Here is a 24,225-nt window from a genome sequence, read left to right as displayed (position 1 = left end):
CTGCTGAGAATGTGTCAGGACCAGCCCTGGTGGCTGAGCATCCTTGTCCACCAGTCCCTGCAACCGTAGCTCACCCCCCTGGGGTTCGGTGGTGGCCAGTTTTAAAGGCACAGCCAATGGGGGTCTATTACATGTTTCACTCAGTCTTTGCTTTCCGTGGGTGTCTCCATCACTGAAATGAAGAAATGAGAGAAAGCAAGATTTCAGACAGTCTCACCATTTGCATTGCTCAAAACTGATACCCAGCCATCCATGAAATTGTGTTTACTGAGGGGCGTCCCCATCAGCAAGCCAGGCACAGAGCAGCATCCAACTCAGGCCAGAGGGAATGTGGCCCCCACTCCTTTCCATGTGTTTTTCAGACTAAATAGCTGTGAGAATGACAGCGGGGGGCGGGGGGGGGGGGGAGACCAGCAGCATCCCGCACTCACTTTGCAAAGGGAAGAGACTTAGTACATTCACACAACACAGATCTTTTCTCAAAGGAAAGTGAACATTATTGACTTGAAAGCTATGTGTATAGTGAGTGGGCCCCACCTCTCAGTGGAAAGAAAGCTGAGGGAGGATTTATTCCCAATGCAAACTTAGGCTCAGAATAACACAGGCTACGTTAAACCACATTTGCCAAATACTGTTATTTTGCAAGACAACTGTGTTCCCCAGCAATCTTGACACAAATCATTGGGAGTTCCATGTCTACACAACCCAGGATAATTGGACATTCTCCCCCAGCGCTGTGTCAGTCCCAACCTGCTCCCATCTTTATGAAGCAGCCCAGTTTTGACATCCTGCAAGAACGCCTCCTTGAACCCTCCCAGCCACATCTCATTGTATGGCTTGCAGGTCAAAGGCTTGGGAGCAAACAAGACCTGCATTTGAATTTGGGCTTCGCGCGTTTCTGCCTGTGGGGCCTTGGGCAGGTCATCCAACTTTGAAAACATCATCTGTGAAAAAGAGTTGGACATTTAGCAGGTGAGAATCTGCATTCACAAAAGTAGCTTTTAACAAGTAGTTTTTCCACATCCATCTCAGTTTCATGTCAAGCTCCTCCTCCATCTGAGTGGAGAGATTAACCCCAGCAAATGTGGAATTCTCCCATTTCTTTAGAGTGCCAGCTGATTTCTGGGGGGTGTCTATGGTGCTAGGGTTTTGAGGGGGCCTCCAGTCATCTTTCCACTGAAATGGTGCTCACCTCTTTAGTCATTAATGGTCCTTCAGAGCCATCAGTGCAGTCAGCATTTCCTTGCCTTAGGGGCACAGAAATACCTCTGCTGCATTTCATGCTCTGTATAGGACCATCCATGGTCCATCTGTCCAGATGTGCCAGGCTGGCATTCTGCCCGGCATCACACACCCCTTCCAGGACTCAGCCCAGACGGCAGGCTTCAGGTGCCCTCATTCTGCATCTCTGTCATCTGATTCCCCAACCTTTTCTCTGTCACCCTCCCCTCCAGTCTGGGGTATCACTTCCTAAGCTAGGGGAAGCCAGGTTTTCTTCCTCGATGTTTTCCCCACATGGTGAAGATACCCACATCCTCCCCACCCTCCTAAAGGTTTAGGATTCTGGAAAGAAAACTAAGGAAGAGACTGGCTTCAAGCCCCATCTGCTCTCCCCCCATCACAACCCTCACGGCAATGAGCACAAGCCAGAGGTGTTTAAACGGAGGGTAAGAGGAGAAGTTAAGATCTCAAAAGTATGATCCTGCCACTTACACATTAAATTAAATAGCATATGAAAGAATTTGCCAGGTTTTAAGGACCTAGTAAATCATGGCTATTATTTTTTCCCCTTTGATCAATAGGACATATTATCTGTATCATTCGTTTTGGAAATTAATCAGGCACTGCCTTAAAATACTATTGTACTGGCAATTTACTCTTACATTTTTATTTTACTTTTCCAATGTCTATATTTTATTCTACCAACTAAATGTAAACTCCTGGAGAGCACGGTCCACATCTTAACAATCAATTGAATCAAACAGAAGGCTAGGCATACAGCAAACACTTTAAAAATGTGCACAGATCTAGCCTCAGGAATCCAAAATTGTGTTTGCAAATATTTAGAGAAGGTTCTTTGTGTTAGAAATCATGGTGGTTGTTTTTTTTTTTTTTTTTACCTAAAATAATTTGTGAGCATGTGTATGTCTGAAAGTTAACAGAGGAGCCGTGTGGCATACGCAGACATCCTAGATATTAAAAGAAAGAGATTTCCATTATTTTTCTAAATCCTGCATCACAACCACTTCTAGTGCAAATATATTTCAAATCTTTGCTGGCCTCCTATTGCAAAATGCTAATTGAATTTCTTCCCTGGAGCTGCATCGCGAATAGAGGGTGTCACAGATCTGGAATTCTTGAGTCAAAAATACAAAATATACATGTTCTGCTGAGCGAAAAGAGTGTGTAGGAAAACATCCCGGCATCCAGGAGAGTCATAAGGTGTGGCCTTTAAGGGTGGAGCTGCTGAGGGAGCAGCTGAAAGGGCCTGGACCACAGAACACAGTGGCCCCTCTCAGCTGGGCTCTAGGCTGGGCTGCCCAGGACCACTCAGATGCCCAGCAGGTCCTGGGCACGGATGGACGCCCTCACTCTGCAGAAGCGCACATTGCACTACTTCATACTCGTGTGCCTTGGTCACTTTCTTATCCCTAAGCCTGAGTTTGCTCCTCTGTTACTAGAGAGTAAGTACCTACCTCCTAAGTGTTTGATGAAGATTCAGTAAGATGGCGTATGTTGAGGGCATGACACAGTGCTGGGCTCATAGTTCAAGCCCAGCAAATGAGAGTTGTTGTTGGATCTCCTGCTCTAAGTCGGGGACCAGGCATGGGAGAGATGAGCACCAGGATGCCCTGGAGGGTGGCAGCTCCACCATCCAGACCCAGGCTCACACCCTTCTTATTGCAGGTCAGCTGGAGTGTCCATTTGCTAGAGTAGGAGCATGCTAATGGCTGTGAGAGGCACCTTAACCATGAGGGCTTTAAAGGCCAAAATCCAAAGGTTCCATATTGGCTACCCAAAGCCATGGCAACCTCAGATTACCTCTCGAAGCCACATCTGTGGACTGAGCACTTCCATAGAGCCTTCTCCTTTTATTTCTTCCATGTGAGGATGCTTTGAAGGGCAAGTAACAACAGTGTGAGGCAAAACGACTTGAACCGTAAAGGTGGCTGATTGGCTCCCACAGCTGAGGATGTCCCGCTGGAAAGCAGGGAGGCCGGCCACTCAGGGGTCGCTCAGCCCGCTGTGCTCCCCTGGCCCCGCCCTCCTCCAGGCATTGCCCGGTCGTCCTCGGTCTGCTTGCAGGGTGACTACCACAGCCCCGAGCCTTCTACCTTCACATAATGGTCTCCAGGGAAAGAGAGCAAGAGTAGGTTCCAGAAACTTTCTACAGAGAAAATAGAAGCTCTTTTCCCAGAGGCTGCATGTCAATTTCTCCGCTCATTTCATCGGCCTGAATTTGGTCTCATGATTATCCCTGGACCAACCCCTGTGGCTTTTTGGATGCCAGGTGCCGGGTGACTTCATCCTGGTACGGGGTCCCAAGTCCATGGCTGCTTCAGTCACTGGAGCCCTGGAGACAGGATCACCTCATTAGCTTTGACTAAATAGAGTCCATCCCTGGAACTCAGGTCAACCCCCCAAACCTCAGGGCTGCCTTGCAAGAAGGCAGGAGTGAGGTAGATGTCAGAGACACAGTGTCCACGACTCTGCTGGATCATCTCCTACAATTCAGCAAACAGTTATGAAGTGTCTGCTGTGTGCCAGGCAGGGTGGAGGATGTCCCATGACACAGGGGCAGGGGCCGGCATTGTTGAGAGGGATAAATGAGCCAGCTTATGCAAGATGCCTGGGGCAGCCCTCAGCCCCTAATACCTGCTCAGTATTGTCTTCACTAAAATGAATCATGCATGTGTGCTCCCTGCCATGCAGCAGACAGACTTCAACAAATAAATTCCAGCAGCCTGCAAAGAGAGGCAAGCTAAACCTGCAGGTGTCTGTCGTAAAGGAGAGAGATCACGTAAGGAGTATGCAGAAGCCTGGCTAGAAATTTCACAGCCTAGGGGTTCTTCACCTTGACTTCATGTTTGATTCACCCAAAGGAGTTCTTAAAACTCCCCAGACCAGTTAGGTCACAATCTCTCTGCGTGGGACCCAGCCAGCACCAGGATCAGTTTATTTTTTAAAGACTCCCTCAGTGATTAAAATATGCAGCCAAGGTTGAGTATCACCCATTCTAGGCTACTGAAGACAGAAAACACATACATGTAAACCATCACTCAACAATGCCAAGTTGTGAGGGGCACTTTAAAAAAAAACTATCTTCTTTCCAAGGCTCAGGGCAGGAAGAAGGAACAGTGGGCAGGGTGCTTAAGGGCCCTCGAAGGACCAGTGAGATCTGCTTGATCTGGTATCTCAGTGTGAGGAGGAATGGGTGTGAGCAAAGGTGTGTGTGCAAACATAGAGGGTGTATCAGTTCTGGACCCAATCAGGAGAGAGAAACAACAGTAATTTAAACAAGGAAATATAAAACAATACTATCACAGAGGATTGGGATAATAAAGGATTAGTGACTAAATCAGGGGAACTCAGAAGACTATAGGAATGCAGAGTCAGGAACATCTTCTCCCCCAAAGCTGAAACAGAGCACCCCATGGAGAGCCCTCTGCCCCCCAGGCTGGGGTCCAGACTTAGTCGACACAGTGTGGCTCACTGAAGAGCAGAGAAGTCACAGTTGTTTTTACTTTGGCAGAACCTGCCAGAAAACTGCCCTCCAGGATGCTGGGGAAAGTGGTTCACGGGGTGGGGTTCTCATGCAGCACACTGCAGGGGTAGGTGCCGGCTGTGCCCGTGGGAGCTGGCCACTGGGGAAGCTGCTAAGAGCCAGGAAAGCAAGGAGGCAAGACCCAGGAGTGTCCCCTACAAGCAAGCAGAGGCTCAGAGAGGCTCCAAAACCCCTCCAGGGAATTAGCAAAGCTAGAGTTCCACCCAGGTCCATCTTCCCTGTATACCTCTCTGTACAAACAGAAGTGCAAGATCAAGGCTAGGATTGACGACGTAGGCTGCCCAGGGATGGAAGGGGTCTGTGCTCATAAAGTCAGTGGGGAAGGCCTCCTGGTGGAGGTGAGGCATCCAGTGGACCTTGGGGGAGCTTTTATTTTAAGTAAATGAGGGAGAAAATGAGAGGAGGTGGCTTTCAGTCTGGCCTTGCCACAGGAGTCACGTCGAACAATTTCACAAGCGGAAAAGCCAAGTCGGGCTCAGACAGACTCAGCTCAGCCAGCAGAGCGAACAGTAGAAAACTGCTGATGAGAAGGCGATAAGAAGAAAGTCCAAGGTAGAACAGAATCGAGGAAGCCCTTGCATGACAAAGAACCTGAATTTGAGTGGATGTAAAATCAACTCACCACGAGAGAGCCAGAGCCCACGGACATGGCGTTTCCAGGTCCCCTCAACTGCATGCCAGCCCCTCAGAGGAATACAAGAGAGCAAATGCCAGCTCTGCAGCCAGACAGACCTGGACTAGAGCCCCAGCTCTGCTTTTAGCTGTGTGCCCTGAGGCAAGTCCCTCAACCTTTCTGAGTCCCAGGGTTCCTCATCATCTGTCCCTTGGAAACAATGACCCCTTCTTTGCAGGCTCACTCAGATGAAGTCCCCAGCAGTCAGCGTGGCACACAGCACAGCTTTCAGCACTGGTAGCGTCTTTCTCGCTCCTGCTTTTACCCTGTAGGCCCTCCCTGTCTTCTAAGACAGTTTGTGCCTCTGAAAGTAAATGTTTTAAAATTCAAGAAGCCCAGATTCCTAAATGGGTGCAGCTGGGGAGTGCCAAGGTCTTGGCGGCAAATAACATCCTCTTGAGATTCTGGCCCCGCAGCTCTGCAAGGAGAAGCTCGGGTCTAGGGGACGCAGCCACTGTGTTCTTGCCTCCCACCAGATGGCGCCTGGAAGTGGTGTTTCCCACCCAGTCTCCGCAGGGCAAATAACGATGTGTCTCTGTCTTGTAGGAGGAGAAGTCACCAAACCGCGCTTTGCTCAATTCTTCCACGGCAGCCTGGCCAGCCTCACCATCCGCCCGGGGAAAATGGACAGTCAGAAGGTGATTTCCTGCCTGCAGGCCTGCAAGGAAGGGCTGGATATCAACTCCCTGGAGAGCCTGGGCCAAGGAATAAAGGTAAGGAAGGAGCCGGCATGGCCCCCAGTCAGACGTTGCTTCATGAGTCGGTGGCTGCCCAGCACCCAGTGTCCTCCTGGCAGTGGAGTCATTTCCCGCCACGTCGCACAAGGCTGGTACCACCACACAGGTGCTGCTACAGCAGGGAGATTCGTGACTGTGACTCCACGACAGACTTGTGCGTCTCCTCAAATTCCCAGGTGAAGCCCTTGTGTATAATGAGTTCAGTGCACAAAAGCAGGCACGTGCTCAGTGTCTACCTGGAGGGAGCTGTTATATTTCATTTTTTTTCCTGGGTTGGGAGGGTGATCTGTTGTCTACTGGCCTAAAGGAATTGAAGTAGCGCCCAAGAACACATTTCACAAATACAAAAAAGTAGAATTAAAAGTTTGGACCGTGGAAAATGCTAATTAGAAAAGACCAACCCGGGGTAGGGTGGAATTAGAAAGCAGATGCGGAGGTCCCTGGGTCTGACGTGGTGACACTGAGGCACAGACTGGGCTCCAGGCAGTGTCTGCAGTCAAAGGGACTATGAGCGGATTTATTATTTTTATCATCCATGCAAAATAAAAATATTCCAGTCATCCAAGGGAATCCAAGCTACATTTTGAGAAAAGCTCCTCTGGAGGGGGCAGGATGTGGGTAATGGCCTCATCAAGCACCTCCCTGACTGGCAGGGATGGCTCTGGCCTCACCTGGACCAAGGCCTCGGGGTCCTGAGCAAAGAGCAAGGTAAGCATCGCTGCAGCCTCCACTCAATCATCGTGGACCCCACCGAGAACAGGCAGCCCCGAGGCCTCCTCTCTGGAAGTCAGGGCGGCCCACCCTCTGCCTCCAGGAACACTGGACAGACCCGTGAGGGTCCAGCGGCTGTGAAGTTTTCCCAAGGAGGGAATGACCAGAACAGAGGTTTCCCACCGCCTCCCGTCCACACTCAGTGCTGCCCATGGAGCTCCCCCTGCCTCCCTGCCCCAGCCCCAGCCCCAGGATGGGGAGTCACCCCTCCAACAGAGAGCCCTCTTGTTTATGCTGTCAGAAGCTTGTAGGGCTCTGACCTTGGGTAGCCTTGGAGGGGCCAGTGATCTGGACACATCATGCTTTTCTTTAAGTCACAATCACTTCCACATACATTCCATGGACAGCCATGTAAATCAGTTCTGGGCTGAGTAGAGGGGCACAGAATGAATATTCCAGGCTTATTGTCTTTGGGGAACCCAGTGGCCCAAGCAGATGCCTGTAATCCAGCGCAGTAACTGCTACAATGATTACGAGCATGAACATTTACTGAGGGTCTCCCACGTGCCAGGCACTGTTCTAAAAGTGTTCTAAGAGTTTAACTCATTTAAGCCCCAGAACAACCCTATGATAAAAGGACCATGAATATTCCCATTTTGCTCATGAGGAATTGAAGCCTGGAAAAGAAAGGAAACTTGCCAAGGATCCCAAAGATGGTAATGAATGGAGCCAGAATGTGAACCCAGTCAGTTCAGAGCTTCAGAACCTGGGGAACAGTAGTTCAGGGAAGGCTCTTTGGAGGAGGCAGAGTCTGAGCAGAATGTTTCAGGGTAAGAACCAACCAGCAAGAAGACAGGCAGTGGCGGGGGTCAGGGCAAGGCAGTCACTCTAGGCAGAAGGCCAGTGTGACAAGTGCCCAAACTGCAGAAGGAAAAGTAGAAAGTGTGACCAGAGAGGCAGGAGGCAAAAGCCATGTCCAGGGCCTTGTTAATGTCTAGGTGTTTACTGTTTTGTTTTGTTTTGTTTTGTTTTGTTTTGTTTTGTTTTGTTTTGTTTTGTTTTCTGTTGGCAACAAGCAGCATTAAAGGGCTCCATTGCAAGGGAGCATGATCTAGACAGCTGTGGGGTTCCGAATGGAGCCTGGGTCAGATGGGGAAGATGAGAGGATTACAAAGTCAGGGTAAAGCAAGAATGGCTTTCCAGAGCCTTGTTTAACATGTGTGAAACACACACACATGCACAAACATACACACACATACACACACCTACATACACCCAGGTACTCTCAATAGCTAACCACCTGTCACTGAAGGAAACTCACAACACTGTCTCTATTGGAAAGGCGGGCTTTCCACCAGTCTTTTTCATGGCAGCTGGCCCACGGAAGACCCTCTTGGCACATTTTATACAGATACCGTCACGAGCAGAGCCTGAGGTTTGGTCCTTGACCTACTGTTTGTACTGTTTCCTTAGTGTTTTGCCACACCAGCGATGCAGAAATTTGTCCTTCTAACCCTCCCCTCTCTGATTCTGGATTTGCCCCCTGTCTCTAAATGGATCTCCTCTGCCCTGGACCATCTCACGGGGCCACAGCTTCAGGATTCCAAGCCCTATAGAACAAATAAACCAAAGATGCTGAACTGAAAAGCCACACGTTCTTAGAATTATAAATTAAGAACCACAGCAATTCCTACATAGCAGTCCTAGCCTGTGAAAGAGGAAGCGCGAAATCAAGTGACCCCGAAAGCGGTGGGGGGTGGAGGAAGCTAATCTGACTTTTTAGGATACCACCTGCTCATAACCAGGCTCTGCAAATGATCCTTTTCCATCCTGAGGGCGCGGCTGGCAAGAACCAGACCGCAGAGTGAGAAGTTAATGATAAGACACACAATTTGCGGTGCACCCACTGGGGGCTATTTTAAGTTCATTATCCCCACTCCTCACAACGAATTAAATATCATGACCCCATTTCAGAAATAAGGAGATCGGGGCCCAGGGACTTGTCCAAAATAAGTCTATGCTCTTTCCTCTGTGCTAGCAACTCAGATGAGAAGGCATTCTTGAATACTGTTAAAACCACTTCCTCCCCCGCCTCCCTCCTCTAGCCCTCATTTCGTTTTTGAATGATGACTAGCAGTTTCTCCACTGGCTCCTGGCCTTCTCCATCCTCTCTGGCTGGTGCAGAGAACTGAGGGCCTCTCATGACTGCGGAAGCGTTGCACCCCCTCACAGGGCCCCACACGAGGTCCTCTTCTCCCTTGTTTCCCCCTGGGTCCTGCGTATTTCTGGATACTTCTCCAGCACGTCTGGAGTCATTAAATGGTCCAGGTGGTTATGGTTATGTATCCACACCAGACGTGGTGGAACAGCCACATTCCTGAGGAATGCCCACTTCTGATTTTTATAGGACGATCCCCGCCAACCTCCACGGTGCGGAAAGGGTGGGAAAGAGCAAGACACTGGGAACAAAACACTCCTAGGTTCAAAGCACAGTACGGATGTGTATGAGTTGGGTGACCTTGGGCAACATACTTTAATCTTTTAAGCCCCAGTTCCCTCATGTGTAAAAAGGACTTAATATTACTTTGTAGTTATGTAAGAATTGAATTATATATATTTTTATACATCCTCATATATATATATCAGATATAGCAAAGATATGCATTCACACAGACAGATGTGCAGATAAAGATATAGATGATATATATGCATACAGATGGATATAGGTACAGATCTCCCCTAGAAAACAGGCTCTCAACAAATCACAGTTCCCTTCTCCTGCTGGGCTGACCTTGCACTTGGCATTGCTGCTGCCACTTCTTTTTTGAAAAGTAAGCCTGGGTGACAGTTGTGACAGAAGAGCCTCTATTGTGGCAAATCTTCATCTGGCCCAGCCCAGAGGGGCTAGCAGGTGTCCAAAGGAAGGGCAAGGGGCCTGGGGTGACATAGCCAGCTGGTCCTCGAAGAACAAGCCAGGGCCTTGGGCAGGGGCCTCACCGATGTCTCAGCCTGGTAGGTGGCTGGCGACATTGGCCGACCCTCCAACAGTGCTGACCATTCTGCAAAGGCCATCTGTCTAACTGCTTCTTGGCTCAGAGAAAGGAACCACTGTGGTGGCTTCCCAGGGAGAATGAATACTGTCACCCTTTGCCAGGTCCCCAGGAAGCCATCTCCTGCCCCTGTGGTCATGCCAGTACCACCCTATATCCTGCAATACCAGAGACCGACCATCAGTCGATGCCCCCCTACACACACACACAAAAAAAAACAACCATACAAACAAAACCTACTTTAGTGAAGGATTTTATTGATCCTGCAGGTACTATATTGATGGCTAAGCCAGTGCTCACCTCAAGCACTGTGGCCATTTGGGGATGCTCTGGCAAGCAGACTAGGGTATTCACTACAGATCCGACACATTCTCTAACCCATCCTCTCCCTAGGGGCTGCAGTGGGCATGCCACGGCTTGCTGCCAATCAGTCCCTCTGGGAGAACTGCTTGGTTTTTCTGTTCAGCCCTCATGCAGAGCTCAGAGATCGGCCTTCTCGGCAGGGGGCACCATCTTACCTCATGCTTGTCATGTGCTGGACCCCGTGGTAATGCTGTCCTCAGGCTCCTCACAATCTATTGGGGGAGGGGGCAGACAGACAGACATGCTTAGCTAGTGAGTCAGCCACAGCAGGAGAGAAGCTAAGCCAACCAGAGGCCGACTGTGGCATCACCTGTGCATGTGCCCAGGGGCTCCTGAATCCAGCGCGGGGGACAGTGCTTGTGACCAGACGTCACAGCTCAGAGAGACCCTGCTTCGGCTTTGAGGACAGGAGGGAACTGAACTGCAGGGAAAGAAGAACAGCCAAGGCAGTGTTCCCAGCACAGGCAAAGACTTGGCGCAGAAGTAATTACATTATTAAGAGTGATAATAAAAGCGATTATAGATTGAACACCTTTTTAAGTGCTAGAGACTTTATATACATTATCTCATTTAAGCTCCAGACAGGTAGATATTAATATCTCCGTTATTTTAAATGAGGAAATAAAGTCCAGAAAGAGAAAGGAAATTGTCCAAAGCCGTACTCTGTAGCTTGTGCTGGGACTGGGTTGTGGCAGTCCACACAGCCTTTCAGAGATGCTACATAGATTTGGGGAAGTGAGACTCATGCCCAGGAAGGAAAGGTTGAATTCTTCCAGTGGTCCAAGCAATTGCAATAGCCAATGACCCCAAAATGTCTATTGCTTAATGCTTACAAGTTTATTTCTCTCTCACACTAAGCTGGGGAAGTGAGGAATGCCACAGACCACTAGGGCAACGAAAGAAAAAGGGTGGTGTGTCCAGCAGGGCCCTTCACTGCTTCAGCCTAGAGCACCAGTATCACTTCCTCTCATATCCCATTGGCTGGATGCAGCCACATGACCCACCCACAGGTAGATCAAGGCAGCTGGGAAATGGCGTGGACACTTAGCACACATATATAGTTGAACCATGTGGATACGTTATCTCCAGGAAGCCTAGGAAGGACAGGAGAACAGGGTTTTGTGAGCACTGATAATGACTCGCACCAAAGCTTGACTGAAAAGACATGACTGAAAGAAAGAGTCCTTTGGGGGAATAACAGGAGATGATACTGAGTAAAATGTGGGCTGGGGGACCACTCAGTCATTCATTAAAAAGGGGGTTCCAGAGCCCTAGGATGAAGTTCTGGGATTCAGGGATAAGAGTTGGAGCCCCTGTCCTCAGGGAGCTCATGGTCACTGCACTGTAATAATTATACTACCATTGCATAAGCACTGTAGGAGCTCATTGGGGACCTAAGTGAGGGAAACTGGGGAGGCTTGGAAGAGGTAACAGTGAAATGCTCACATGATAGTTAAGAGAGACAAAGATTGAGCTAAAAGTTGACTAAGGGCCACAATACAAGGGATTATTACATGGGACAATGGCACCACAGTGCTCGTGAGACACCCACCTCCTGATAGGGTCCAGACACAGAACAAGGAACTCTTATAAAGACATCTGAGTCATAGCAGAGAAAAGCCAATATAGATAGATTTTTTCTTAAACTCTTGAAAGCATACTCAACCTACTTCATGGAAAGAGAAATGTAAAATAAAACCACATTAAGATAGTATTATCACCTATCAGATTGACAAAAATCCCAAAGTTTGATAGCATGCTCTGTTGTTGAGGTCTTGAGAAAAGAAGCTTTATCATACACTGTGAGAGGGAGTATATATTGATGTAATCCCTAGCAATGAGAAATTTGGCAACATTTGTCAAAATTTAAAGGGCATACACTCTTTGACCTAACAATTTCACTTGTAGGGCTTTATTCTACAGATACATTTACACATTTATGAAATGTTAATGAAATATTATATGTACAGGTTATTCATTGAAGCATTATTAGTAGAAGATTGGAAACAACCCAAGTCTTCATATTAGGAGACTGGTTAAATAATTGATTTAATGTTAAATTGTATCATACAACTTTAAAAAAAAAAAGAAAAGATCTCCAAGACACAAGCTAAATGGAAAAAAGCAAAGTACAGTATAGTATGTAATAAGCTATCTTTGCTGTAAGAAAGGAGAAAAATGGGAATCTATATTTATTGATTATATATTCATAAAATGCTTAAGTAGCAACTGTCAGGATAGGTGAGGTTATGCTGCAGTAACAAATGACTTTAAAATTTCTGTAGATTATACAGAAATTTTTTTTTATTGATAACACTTCAAGTCATTAAAGATTGGCTGCAGCTCTTTTTCTCATTATGTGTTTTTTTAATTCTTATTTTTTATTGAAGTGTAGTCAGTTTACTGTGTTAGTTTCAGGAGTACAGCAAAGCGATTCAGTTATACATATAGGTACGTACATATATGTATTTTCAGTTTCTTTTCCATTATGGCTCATTATAATAAATTGAATATAGTTCCTTGTGCTACATAGTAGGTCCTTGTTGTTTATCTGTTCTAATATATAGTAATATGTATCTGTTAATCTCAAACTCTTAATCTATCCCTCCCCCTCCCCCTTTCCCCCTGGTAACCATAGTTTGGTGGCAGCTCTTACCCATAACCCCCTCACTGTGAGACCCAGGCTTTGCATGTTTCATGAGAGGGAAAGTGACATGGCAAACTATGAACTGGCTGTTAAATCTCCCACATGGTTATGAACCAAACAATAATTCTGTCCCCATTTTGTTGGCAAGTCACATGACCGCTGTTGAGTGCAACAGGGCAAAAATGTATACCCTGCAGGGAAAGGTACAGAAGTCACGTGATCGAGCCTGTTGACAAGAGTGCAGACATGTATAAGCCTCTCACTGGGTGAGGGTAGGAAGGGAGCAACTAATTATGAACAATAATGTAATTTGTCACTAGAAATTAATGGAACAGTGATTACTTGTGGAATGGGGTTGGGGAAGTTAGTTCAACAGGAGAGAAAAATGGGGTGGACACTAGCACACATATATAGCTGAACCATGTACACGTGTTATTCAAAAAAAATAAATAATTGTTGGCAAGTAGCTACATAAAAATGTATCCGTGTCTCTCTTTCCCATGACATGAGTATTGGATGCATAACCTGAATCCACACATAAGTTCCTGACATTTTATTGATAGCAGTTCCTAATAATTCTTAGAAGTGTGTCAAGGTCAGTAACTCAGAGCAGTGCAAACGCGATTCTCCATGCGCCATTCAAAGAGTAACTACTGGGAACATCATGGGAGAGAAGTCTGTATCTAGTTTATCTGGTTTGGGGACCCAGGTGACTCAGTGGGGAGCATCGTAGTCCCCAGGCCTTCACCAAGCACGGGGTACCAGGGACTCAGGATGCGGTGCATAGATAACAAAACTAAGACAGCCGGCAGGTGTAAAAACAGCAAGTGAGGAAAACCTATGGGAAACCAGAGTTTAGCAACAAGCGGGCAAGACTGAGAATCAGAGCTAAGAGAAGGAAAGCCATTAGCTGAAAAATGAGCTTTAAGGTTGGATGTTAAAAATTGGGTCAGGAGTCAGGAAGTGGAGTGCACGGTGAATGAAGGAGCAGTTCAAGACCAAAGACAAGACAGCAAAAGGAACCAAAGCCCTAAGTTTCCAGGGTGTCAGCTGAGGGGGTGGGCAGTCCAAGGGCTGAAAGCTTCTGGGCAGGACCCCACAGTAGCCCAGAGGATGCGAATTCAGAATTCCATCCTGTGGCTCAGGTTGGTATTACCAGGAGTTTATAATTCCTGGGAATCTTACAGAGGAGGATCCCGAAGCCCACCAGTCACCCCCTCAAGCAGGGATTGGTTGAGGGGTTGAAACAGTCATCTGGGCACACAGATGCCGCACTTGCAGGTGCCTTGGAGATACCTGTGCTGGCCTTGGTGGCCTTTTCATGGAGATGGAGGGGCTCCATGGGACTGCTTATGTCACTGATCATTTGCTCCTATGATACCCCTTTCTGTCTTCCAGTATCATTTCAACCCCTCGCAGTCCGTCCTGGTGATGGAAGGTGACGACATTGGGAACATCAACCATGCCCTCCAGAAGGTCTCCTACATCAACTCCAGGCAGTTCCCAACCGCAGGTGTGCGGCGCTTGAAAGTCTCTTCCAAAGTCCAGTGAGTAGATGCTGGTCAGCCTGGGTCCCAGCCAAGGCGTTGGGGATGATCCCTGGGGAATGTTCTCTTGCAAAACAGGATTCACCTCTTCTTCAACTGTTGGCAGCTTCTCCATTGTCCCTGTGAGGACGTCCCAATGGATTTGTGGTCTACTTTTGTTTTCTTCTATTTTTTTCCACATGAAATATAGCTGGCATACAATATCATGTTAGTTCCAGGTGTACTTCGTAGTGATGTGACATTTGCACACATTATGAAATGATCATCATGGTAAGTCTGGTAACCATCTGTCCCCATACAGTCACTACATTATTGATCATATTCCTTACACTGTATACTACATCCCTGTGGAGTTTTTATTTTATAACTGGAGGTCTTTACTGCTTAATCTCCTTCACCTATTTCACCCACCCCCATCCCCCTCCCTTCTGGCAATCACCTATTTGCTCTGTGTATCTATGAGTCTGTTTTTGTTTCGTTTTTTAGATTCCACATATAAGTGAAATCACAGTCTTTTTCTGACATGTTTCACTTAGCATAACACCCTCTAGATCTATCCATTTTGTTGCAAATTGCCAGATTTCATTTTTTTCTTATGACTGAGTAATATTCTATTGTGTGTGTGACACACACACACACACACACCACAATCATCCATCTATCCTTGGACAGTTAGGTTACTTCCGTATCTTGCCTAATGTAAATAACGCTGCAGTGAACATTGGTATCTTATCAAATTAATGTTTTCCTGTATCTTATCAAATTAATGTTTTTATTTTCTGCAGGTAAATACCCAGAAGTGAAATTGCTGGATTATATGGCAGTTCTATTTTTAATTTTTTGAGGAACTTCCATGCTGTTCTGCATAGTGGCTGCACCAGTTTACCTTCCCACCAACAGTGCATTGGGGTTTCCCTTTCTCCACACCTTTGCCAACACTTGTTATTTGTTTTCTTTTTGATGTTAGTCTTTCTGACAGGGGTGAAGTGGTGCCTCATTGTGGTTTTGATTCCCATTAGTGATGCTGAACATCTTTTTATGTGTCTGTTGGCCATCTGTATGTCTTCTTTGGGAAAATGTTTATTCATGTCCTTTGCCCATCTTTTAATTGGGTTGGCTGTTTTTTGACATTGAGTTGTATGAGTTCTTTGTGTATTTTGGATATCAATCCCTTACTATATAGGTCAACTGCAAATCTCTTCTCTCAGTCATTGGGCTGCCTTTTTATACCATTGATAGTTTCCTTCACTGTACAAAAACTTTTGAGTTGGATGTAGTTCCTTGTGTTTATTTTTGCTTCTGTTTCCCTTGCCTAAGGAGACAGATCATATATATATGTATATATATATTGCTAAGACTGATGTCAAAGTGCATACTGCCTATGTTTTCTCCTAGGGATTTTATGGTTTCAGGTCTTACAATTAACTTGTTAATTGATTTGGGGCTATTTTTGTATATACTGTGAGAAAGTAATCCAGATTGATTCTTTTGGATGTAGCTGTCCAGTTTCCCCAGCATCACTTATTGAAGAAGCTGTCTTTTCTGCATTGTATATTCTTGTTTATTTTGTCATAAATTAATTGATTGTATATGCATGGGTTTAGTTCCAGGCTCTCTATTCTGTTCCACTAATCTATGTGTCTGTTTTTGTGCCAGTACCATACTGTTTGGATTACTCTAGCTTTGTAGCATAGTCTGAAGTCAAGGAGTATGGTACCTTCAGCTTTGATTTTTCTCAAGATTGTTTTGGCTATTTGAGGACTTTTATGGTTCCATACAAATTTCAGATTTATTCTAGTTCAGTGAAAAATGCCATTGGCATTTTGGTGGGGATTGCATTGAATCTATAGATTGCCTTCAGTACTATGGTCATTTTAACAATATTAATCTTCCAATCCATTAACATGATATATCTTTCCGTTTGTTTGTAATGTCTTTAATTTCTTTCATCAATGTCTCATAGTTTTCCAAGTACAGGTCTTCTACCTCCTTGATTAGATTCATTCCTAGGTAATTTATTCTTTTTGATGCAATTGTAAATGGGTTTTCTTAATTTCTCTTTCTGATAATTTGTTATCAGTGTATAAAAATTCAACAGATTTCTGTATATTAATTTTGTATCCCAAAATTTACTGAACTCATTTATTAGTTCTAATAGTGTTTTGGTAGCATCTTTAAGGTTTTCTACATATAGTATCAAACTTAGCAAATGTTTATTAATTAAATTAAATTAACCAACCGAACATTGATAGAGCTCCTAAATACTATGAGTGTGCAAGAGAAAGGGAGGGCACGGATAGTCTCCAAGGATCAGGGTTAAATTAAAGAGATCAGACAATCACTGCGACCTTTTGATAACTCCTTTATTGGCCTATCAAATAGTTTCTCAGCCAAACATCTGCCTGGGATGGCTGCTAGGAAGGGGTCCCCAGAAAAATTCCTGAGAAGCAGAAAGGGAGTCACTGGCACCTGGAGCCAGAAAAAAGGACCCAGAAAGACAGGAACAAGGACAGGAAAGGTGGGTCTGCTGACTGCCATGTTGCTGGGGCCTGGGACAGATGCCAGGATAAAACCCACAGATAGCAATTATATTCAGTACCTCTAGTGATGCAGAAAGTGCTCCCACCTCCACACTAAAGGCCACCCCTGGGAGCCTGCAGTAGAGAGGAGACACTTCCAGCTCAGCTCCATACTGCAGTGAAGAAGAGGGACCAGACTGAGTCTCCAGACTGACCAGCCTCCAGCTTGGGGACCAGGTGTCCATAAACTAGGAAGGGGAGGGCTGTCCTCTATAAATGGTGGGGCTGGTGCCGTAAAGGCCAAAGGAAGCTGGGAGCAGGAGCTTACCACTACTCCCACACCTCACCAAGCCTGGAGAAGAGGACGGAGTGGCTTGGTGTGGAGTCCCCACAGCCTACCCTTCCTCCAGGGACTTTGCCAAGGGATGCAAGTTGATGGCTGCCACAAGCTGGAGTACACCCATCATTCCCAGAGCATCCATCTAGACCCTAGGGCTCTCCATTGTAGCCTTGGTCTTCGGTCTAAATGACCAGCAGAGCGTTCCAGTGATACACATGCCTGATGAGGTCTGAGGAAAGCATCAGACTTGTCAACACTCACTGAGTTTGAACCGAGATGCAGGCCCTGGAGCAACTTCTTTTCTGTGTGTCATCTGTGTTTAAGCCTTTCTATTATAAGGTAATTAACTATGGTCATCCCCACGGTATAGATGAAGAGACTGAGTTTCACAGGAGTCAACCACTGTGCCCAGAGCCTCCCAGTCCAGGAGTGGCAGAGCCAGGCGTGGACCCTAGTCTGTCTAACTTCCCAGCCTTTGCTCTTGTTGTCACACCATTCTGCCTCCCAGATACTTTTGTGGCAGTGTATGAGGAAAAAAGAGCGTGATCACAGTAGCAGTCCACTGGCAAACCTGGCACAGGTGCACTTGGGTGACACCATCACAGAGAGAGAACACACACTCTGCTGCGGCAGGAGAGTTTAGCCCTGGGTCTCACTGAGTCAGATGGCTGTAACTCACCGGTGAGACAACAATTTGTTTACCAAATCATTATGCACATAGCAAGCAGTGGCTGTCTAATTAACATGGCCATTGATGACTCTGTTATAGGATAATGAAAGATTTAATGGTTAGTGTTGCTAGTATAGAAAATTCCTACTTCTCCCAGAAGCCAATCTTTTTAAGTCCCTAGATTACTAGTAGTTATACTACAGCATGGCTTTAAATTTGAATGTCTGTTGACATCCTCAGAGACTCCTGGGCAGCCAGGATGTCTCATTGAGGACTAGAGGCGGCTGGATGTTCCTTGTCCACAGCTGGATGACGGATGATTCCAGGGTTTGCTCTTCAGTGACTGCTGTTTTCCCAGGTGCTTTGGAGAAGACGTGTGCATCAGCATCCCCGACGTGGATGCCTACGTGATGGTGCTGCAGGCCATCGAGCCCCAGATCACCCTCCGTGGCACGGACCGCTTCTGGAGGCCTGCTGCCCAGTTTGAAAGCGCCAGAGGGGTGATCCTCTTCCCCGACATCAAGATCGTGAGCACCATCGCCAAAGCCGAGGCCCCAGGTGACTTGAAGACCACAGGTACAGGTGCCTGCTGAGCGGGGCGGCAGGGAGGGCCTTAAGTTTCTCCATAAAGTATGATTCTTGACACATCACACTTCAGGATAACAGTCTCGTTCACCATAGCAGGGTAATTTATAATGGCAGAACAAAAACTCCTGCAAACAAGGCAGATGTATAATAGAAGGGAGCGAGTGGCTTAGCAAACGGCAGTACGCCCATGTAAAAGAGACGATCTTGGAGCGAAGGCACTTATGCTAAATGGTAAGTTAGAAAAAAAAAAAAAACGAAAAGCAAATTACAGAGTATCTCCACGAAGAGTGATCTCAATTCTGGAAAGAAAAAAAAAAAAAACATAGAAAAATGCCAGGAAGTAAACATACTTAATGCTAACAGTGATATTCTTTGAGGAGCAGGGAAGGAGCCAATTTGTTTCTGCTCCCCTTCACTTTTGTACAACTGCAATATGTTCTAGAGTGAGCATGCATTATCTGGATAATCAGAAGAAAAGCTACAGAAGCACTAGGGAAAAAATACAGCTGCGTCTCAATATACACATTGTAAAAGTCTCATGCGATAATGTTACCCTCAACTCTCAGGAAACTTGACAGTTGTTCTTTCCAACAGTTTGACTGGGGAGAGGGCTGTTCAGTAAAAGTAATTCGAATTATCTGCCAGGAAGAAATACAGTCACACTGAAAGCTACAGGATATTCAGCTGGCCTGGGGGAGAGGGACGGAAGGCTAAAGAAGGAGGGTGGTCAAACCTGGGGCCCAAATCCATGGCAGAATACCAGTTTGAGAACTGTCCTTTGCTGCCTCCTCTAAACCAATACATTCACTCTCTCTCTCTGCCTCCAAAAGCAGCTGCTAATGATGTGCTATGCCCAGGGGCCTGAGTCCCTGCAGGCTGCTTCTGTAATAATCCTAATCACCCACTGCCTTGAACCACGCTGGTCCCCAGCGACTGGGGTGCCCGGCAAGGCGGTGTTGTTGCACCTGTCCGGGCAGGGAGGTCTCCCAGTCACACTCCAAAGTGCACTAGGTCGTGTCATTGTCCCTCTTTCCCGCATTTGTGGCTAAAGTCAGACAGAAAAAGGAAGGGCCTCTAACTGCGGAGATTGAGGCCAGAGCTGAGAGCGTCTGGATTTGTGAGGGCAGACATCAGCATACAGGCAACTCAGGGATAAGCAATTATCTGGGTTCATATGTCACCTTCTGTTTGTGAGAGGTGCATGTACACAGCCAAGGGTCCAGAGCTATTATCGGTATTTTTAAATTTTTACTCTTATCGTTGTTAGAATCATCATCATGATGCGTGAAGATTATTCTGAACTTCAACAAGCAGGCTGATGGCTTTTGGCACCAGGGACCCTCTCCAGCATCATCTTCTGCCCTCCCCCCATTGATTCACTCTTTGGGCTGTTTCAGTACCAATGACGTGCAGACCCCTCTCTCCCTCACACTTCTGTGTTAGTTTACACCCTTGCTCACGCTCTACCCTCTGCCAGGAAGGTCCCTCTCCATCTCGTTCCCCATTATTGCTGACAGAAATCTACTTTCAACAATTCCTCCAGAAGGAATTGTCCCCCAGTCCCCCTGGCCCCAGACTGGTACTGTATACCTCCAACCACACCAGCGCTCCCTGTAACACACACTGGCTGGCCCTCGGTGGTGATTATCTGCTTATTAAACCAGACCAGGAGCTTCTCCAGGGCTCAGCTATGGTGGATTTGCCTCTGTGTCCCTGAGCCCGGTACAGCCCCCTCAGCCCAGTGGGAATCAGGGAAACTGCAGGTAGAAGACATTGCCCATGACGTAAGCAAGAGAGAATAAGGGGAAAATGGTAGGGTTGACATGCCCTGTCCCTGTGTGAGTAATCAGTCAGCCACTTCGGGACATGGGAGCAAGGATGACCCAACCTGACTTGACAAGAATATGACTCCGAAAAACTCAGAAACTACCAGGCCATTTGAATACACCATTATTAATGACAGATCTGGTTCAGTGTATACTAATGTGCTCTCAGATTTTGCCAATAATGCACAAAGCCATTGACATTGGCAAGCTTTTAAAAATTAAGCACACAAAATTATTTATCACAACCTATCTCTAGTGAGAGCAAAAAATATTTTTGGTATCACTAAAAACTTGAACGAAATAATTATTTAAAAGGGCTCTCATCTTTTGTCAATCCTTTTTAAATTTCTGCTTTCATAAATGTTTTGTTATGCACAAAATACACCCGTCCACTCTATAAATAAATATACTTATGTCTATGATCTCAGTTCACAAATGTTTTAATAAAGGGCTGGAAGATCCGTTTGAAGACCACTGGCCCAAAGGTTGAGATTTCACACACTGTGGAATCAGAAAGTCATGGTTGCTGTCCCAGGTCCTCCGCTGCTGTCTGCGTAACCCTCGGCAACCCACCCCACCCCTCGGACCTTCCACTCCCCCATCAGTAAAACGGAGTAATGATAGCACCCTCTGTGGTATCTGTCTGTTAGGGTTTCAGTTGCTGTGTGCCTGGCACATCACAAGGACCCCATAAACACCAGTCATTTTTATTTTAAGGTAGGATTTTAATTTAGGACTGCCAATCTGGCCAGCATTCAAATACTCAGATATTCCTTTGGGAAATTTGGGGTCATTATATTAGGCAAGGACAGCTAGACTAACCAACAGCTTGCCAACTAGACCAACGAATTTACATAATTCTTTAATTATGTCAACTATGCAGCTCCGCTTGAGCAATGTGGAGTGATACTGCTCCAGGCCAGCCCCTGGGTCAGATACTGAGGAGTCGGTCATTAAAAGGGCACTTCTGCCCTTGAGAAGCTCAGGGTCTGCTCGGGCGACAGATGCACAGACCACTCCGACCTGGGGAAAGCTAGGAGAGCCTGGTGGGTGGGGCGCTCATTTCTGGTCCCAAATGAGAGCTATTGCTTGTTGAGCACCTGTTAACGGGCCTGTTTTCCATCCTCCCAATACCCTTGACCTCTGTCTGGATGAGGGAATCGATGGGTAGGGAGCGTCTCGAATACTATATGGCTTCTCATAGCAGCGCTGGTATTCAGATTTACATCTTCTGACCACTCTGTTCACGTTCTTCACACAAACCATGCCGCCCATGCCTGCACACCCATCCCAGCAGTGGAGGTGATATTTGGGGTCGCACAGCCTCTTCTCCTGACTCCCCCTGAGCCTGGGGTGCAATCACACAGGAGGAGGAGGATGGACCAGGGCCACCGTCTGAGCTGTCCTCACGCCTGCGTTTCCCACGTGTCTGTCTTCCCGCAGCCCCCAGATCAGCAGTTTTAGAAGAAATGCTTCACAACTTAGATTTCTGTGACATTTTAGTGCTGGGAGGGGACTTGGACCCAAGACAGGAGTGCCTGGAGCTCAACCACAGTGAGCTCCACCAGCGACACCTGGACGCCACCAACTCCACCGCGGGCTACTCCATCTATGGTAAGGCCGTGCTCAGCCCTCCACCCGGTGGTCCTCTCTCGTTGTGGTCGCACCCAGGGCATCAGGAGTGTGACGGCAGCCCCATCTCCCATGGAGGTGGGTCAGGAGGGAACCGTTGACCTCGAAGCATGGGCCTCTAGCCCCTCTTTTGGTGAGCTGTTCCTGCATCCTGAGGACTTGGCTTCTGTTCCACTCCTGGGCAAATCGTCTGTAGAAACAAAGTGGATGCCTGCTCTTATGTTTGATCTCAGCTAGTACTACAGAAACATTTGGCAGATTGAGGCCAAACATCCTGGTCAGAGCTCAATCTATGTGAAAATTCTGTGCATCAGTTTAACTGGCTCCTTAGGACTTCTGCCTCGGCGTATTGTCTAAACACCTTGAGCTCTCGCCCTGGCCGAATTCAGGAGACCCACAAGCCCCAGCAGCCTGTTTCCCCTCCTCCTCTTCTGCCTTCTTATGGCAGGTGTGGTCTCTTGGCACAGGTGTGGGCTCCATGAGCCGCTATGAGCAGGTGCTGCATCACATCCGCTACCGCAACTGGCGTCCGGCTGCCCTCGAGGCCCGGCGGTTCAGGATCAAGTGCTCGGAACTCAACGGGCGCTACACCAGCAATGAGTTCAACGTGGAGGTGAGTGAGCCCTGAGGTTGCAAGGGAAGCCCCGGCTCACCCATTCCTTCCCTCATTTATGCAGGAGGATTGCCGCCACGGGTCCCCCTGCCGCTCCCGGTCAACGGCACCTCTCCCTGCTCTTCCCAGGTTGGCGTCCTCCATGAGGTCAGAGTCTCAGACAAGGAACACGTCAGCCACCTTATCGTGCAGCCACCCTTCCTCCAGTCGGTCCACCACCCTGAATCCCAGAGTAGCATCCAGCGTAGTTCAGGTAGGTCACCTGGAAGGAGGGACCTCAGGACGTCAGATGGTCACTGTGACTCAAGACCATCCACTAAACAATTAGGGTGCAGGAGCCATAGGGGCCCAGGACTGAGGGAGGTGCCAGGCAAGCCTGGCTCTGAGGCAATCACAGCCTAGGGAGGGAGCCAGTCAAGTCCATGGGAAGTTACAGGCAGTACATAATAACAGATGGTCGTACAAAGGGCTGGGGTAAAATTTTGCAAGTCGTTTTAGGCCCGACTCAAAGCTCCATGCTGTACGGAGCCGAACCCCTCACAGATGCTCACACACTCATATGCACCGTATGGCAGCCTCCTACCTTTACTTCTGTTCCAGCACTTGCCATGTTGTCTTACCGTCTGGCGGGCACTTCTGTCTGTCCTGACTGGACTTCACAGTTCCTGGTTCTCGGAGGAGTGGAGGGAACTCTTGTGGAGGGGGGAGTGAGAGGGGCAAAGCTTTTCATACTTTGATGAAAAAAGCAAGAGATAAAAATTGTGCATTTATTGAGCACCTACTATGTGCCTTTGGGGAAATTCACATAGATGATTTCATTTACTCACAACTACCCATGGGATAGGAACGATTAAGTCTATTATATAGGTGACAAGAGTGGAGCCCCGACAGAGGAAGGCGCTGACCCAGAGTTCTCCAGCTGGGAAGTGCAGGGCAGATGTTAACCTACACGTGGATGTTTCATGCATGCTCCATCCCAAGTGAGCGAGTCCTTTGCTCACCACATCATGTGAATTCCTTTCTCGTTCCAGTAGTCCCAAGCATCGCCACAGTGGTCATCATCATCTCCGTGTGCATGCTAGTGTTTGTCGTGGCCATGGGCGTGTACCGGGTCCGGATCGCCCACCAGCACTTCACCCAGGAGGCTGAGGCTGCCAAGGAAGCCGAGATGGATTGGGACGACTCTGCGCTCACTATCACAGTCAACCCCATGGAGGTGATCCTCCCGCAGGGGCTGGGAGCTTGACACGGGATGCCTCTCCTCCACTTGGCTCCATCCTTCCTGTGCCGGAAGCCCTGCCCAGCTAGCCCAGCCCCACCGCTCCTTCCCTCCCTCCCCTGGGCTCCTCTAGCCCTCTCAACCTGAATGGATCATTCTTTCCCACCAACTGCATTCACAGATTAAAAATGTGTGAATTGCTCTCACCCAACAAACAGAACCAAACATTTCTTAAGTCAAGCAGCCATGTGGTGTCTGTCCCTTGCCTCCCCCGTTGGATTTAGCTCAGAGCTGACTCACACTT

At 47.4% G+C, this 24,225-nt stretch overlaps 1 protein-coding gene across 3 annotated transcripts in view; it reads left to right on the top strand.

Annotated features, from left to right (window-relative positions):
* CLSTN2 (calsyntenin 2) overlaps window positions 1-24,225 on the top strand; it is a 592,872-nt gene that overhangs the window by 555,550 nt on the left and 13,097 nt on the right. Inside the window, exons 10-16 of one of the 3 annotated variants that reach the window (XM_074370543.1) lie at window positions 6,006-6,172; window positions 14,366-14,514; window positions 18,402-18,619; window positions 21,901-22,071; window positions 22,557-22,702; window positions 22,832-22,955; window positions 23,737-23,918. In XM_074370543.1, the coding sequence (XP_074226644.1) occupies window positions 6,006-6,172; window positions 14,366-14,514; window positions 18,402-18,619; window positions 21,901-22,071; window positions 22,557-22,702; window positions 22,832-22,955; window positions 23,737-23,918 (1,157 nt within the window). Of the gene's footprint in view, window positions 1-6,005; window positions 6,173-14,365; window positions 14,515-18,401; window positions 18,620-21,900; window positions 22,072-22,556; window positions 22,703-22,831; window positions 22,956-23,733; window positions 23,919-24,225 lie in introns of all 3 variants that reach the window. The other 2 variants (XM_074370548.1, XM_010952311.3) reach the window with 2 other exon arrangements.

This window comes from Camelus bactrianus, chromosome 1 (genome assembly GCF_048773025.1).
Source record: "Camelus bactrianus isolate YW-2024 breed Bactrian camel chromosome 1, ASM4877302v1, whole genome shotgun sequence".
In the NCBI taxonomy this organism is placed as follows: domain Eukaryota; kingdom Metazoa; phylum Chordata; class Mammalia; order Artiodactyla; family Camelidae; genus Camelus; species Camelus bactrianus.
This window is presented reverse-complemented; position numbering and strand designations above follow the sequence as displayed.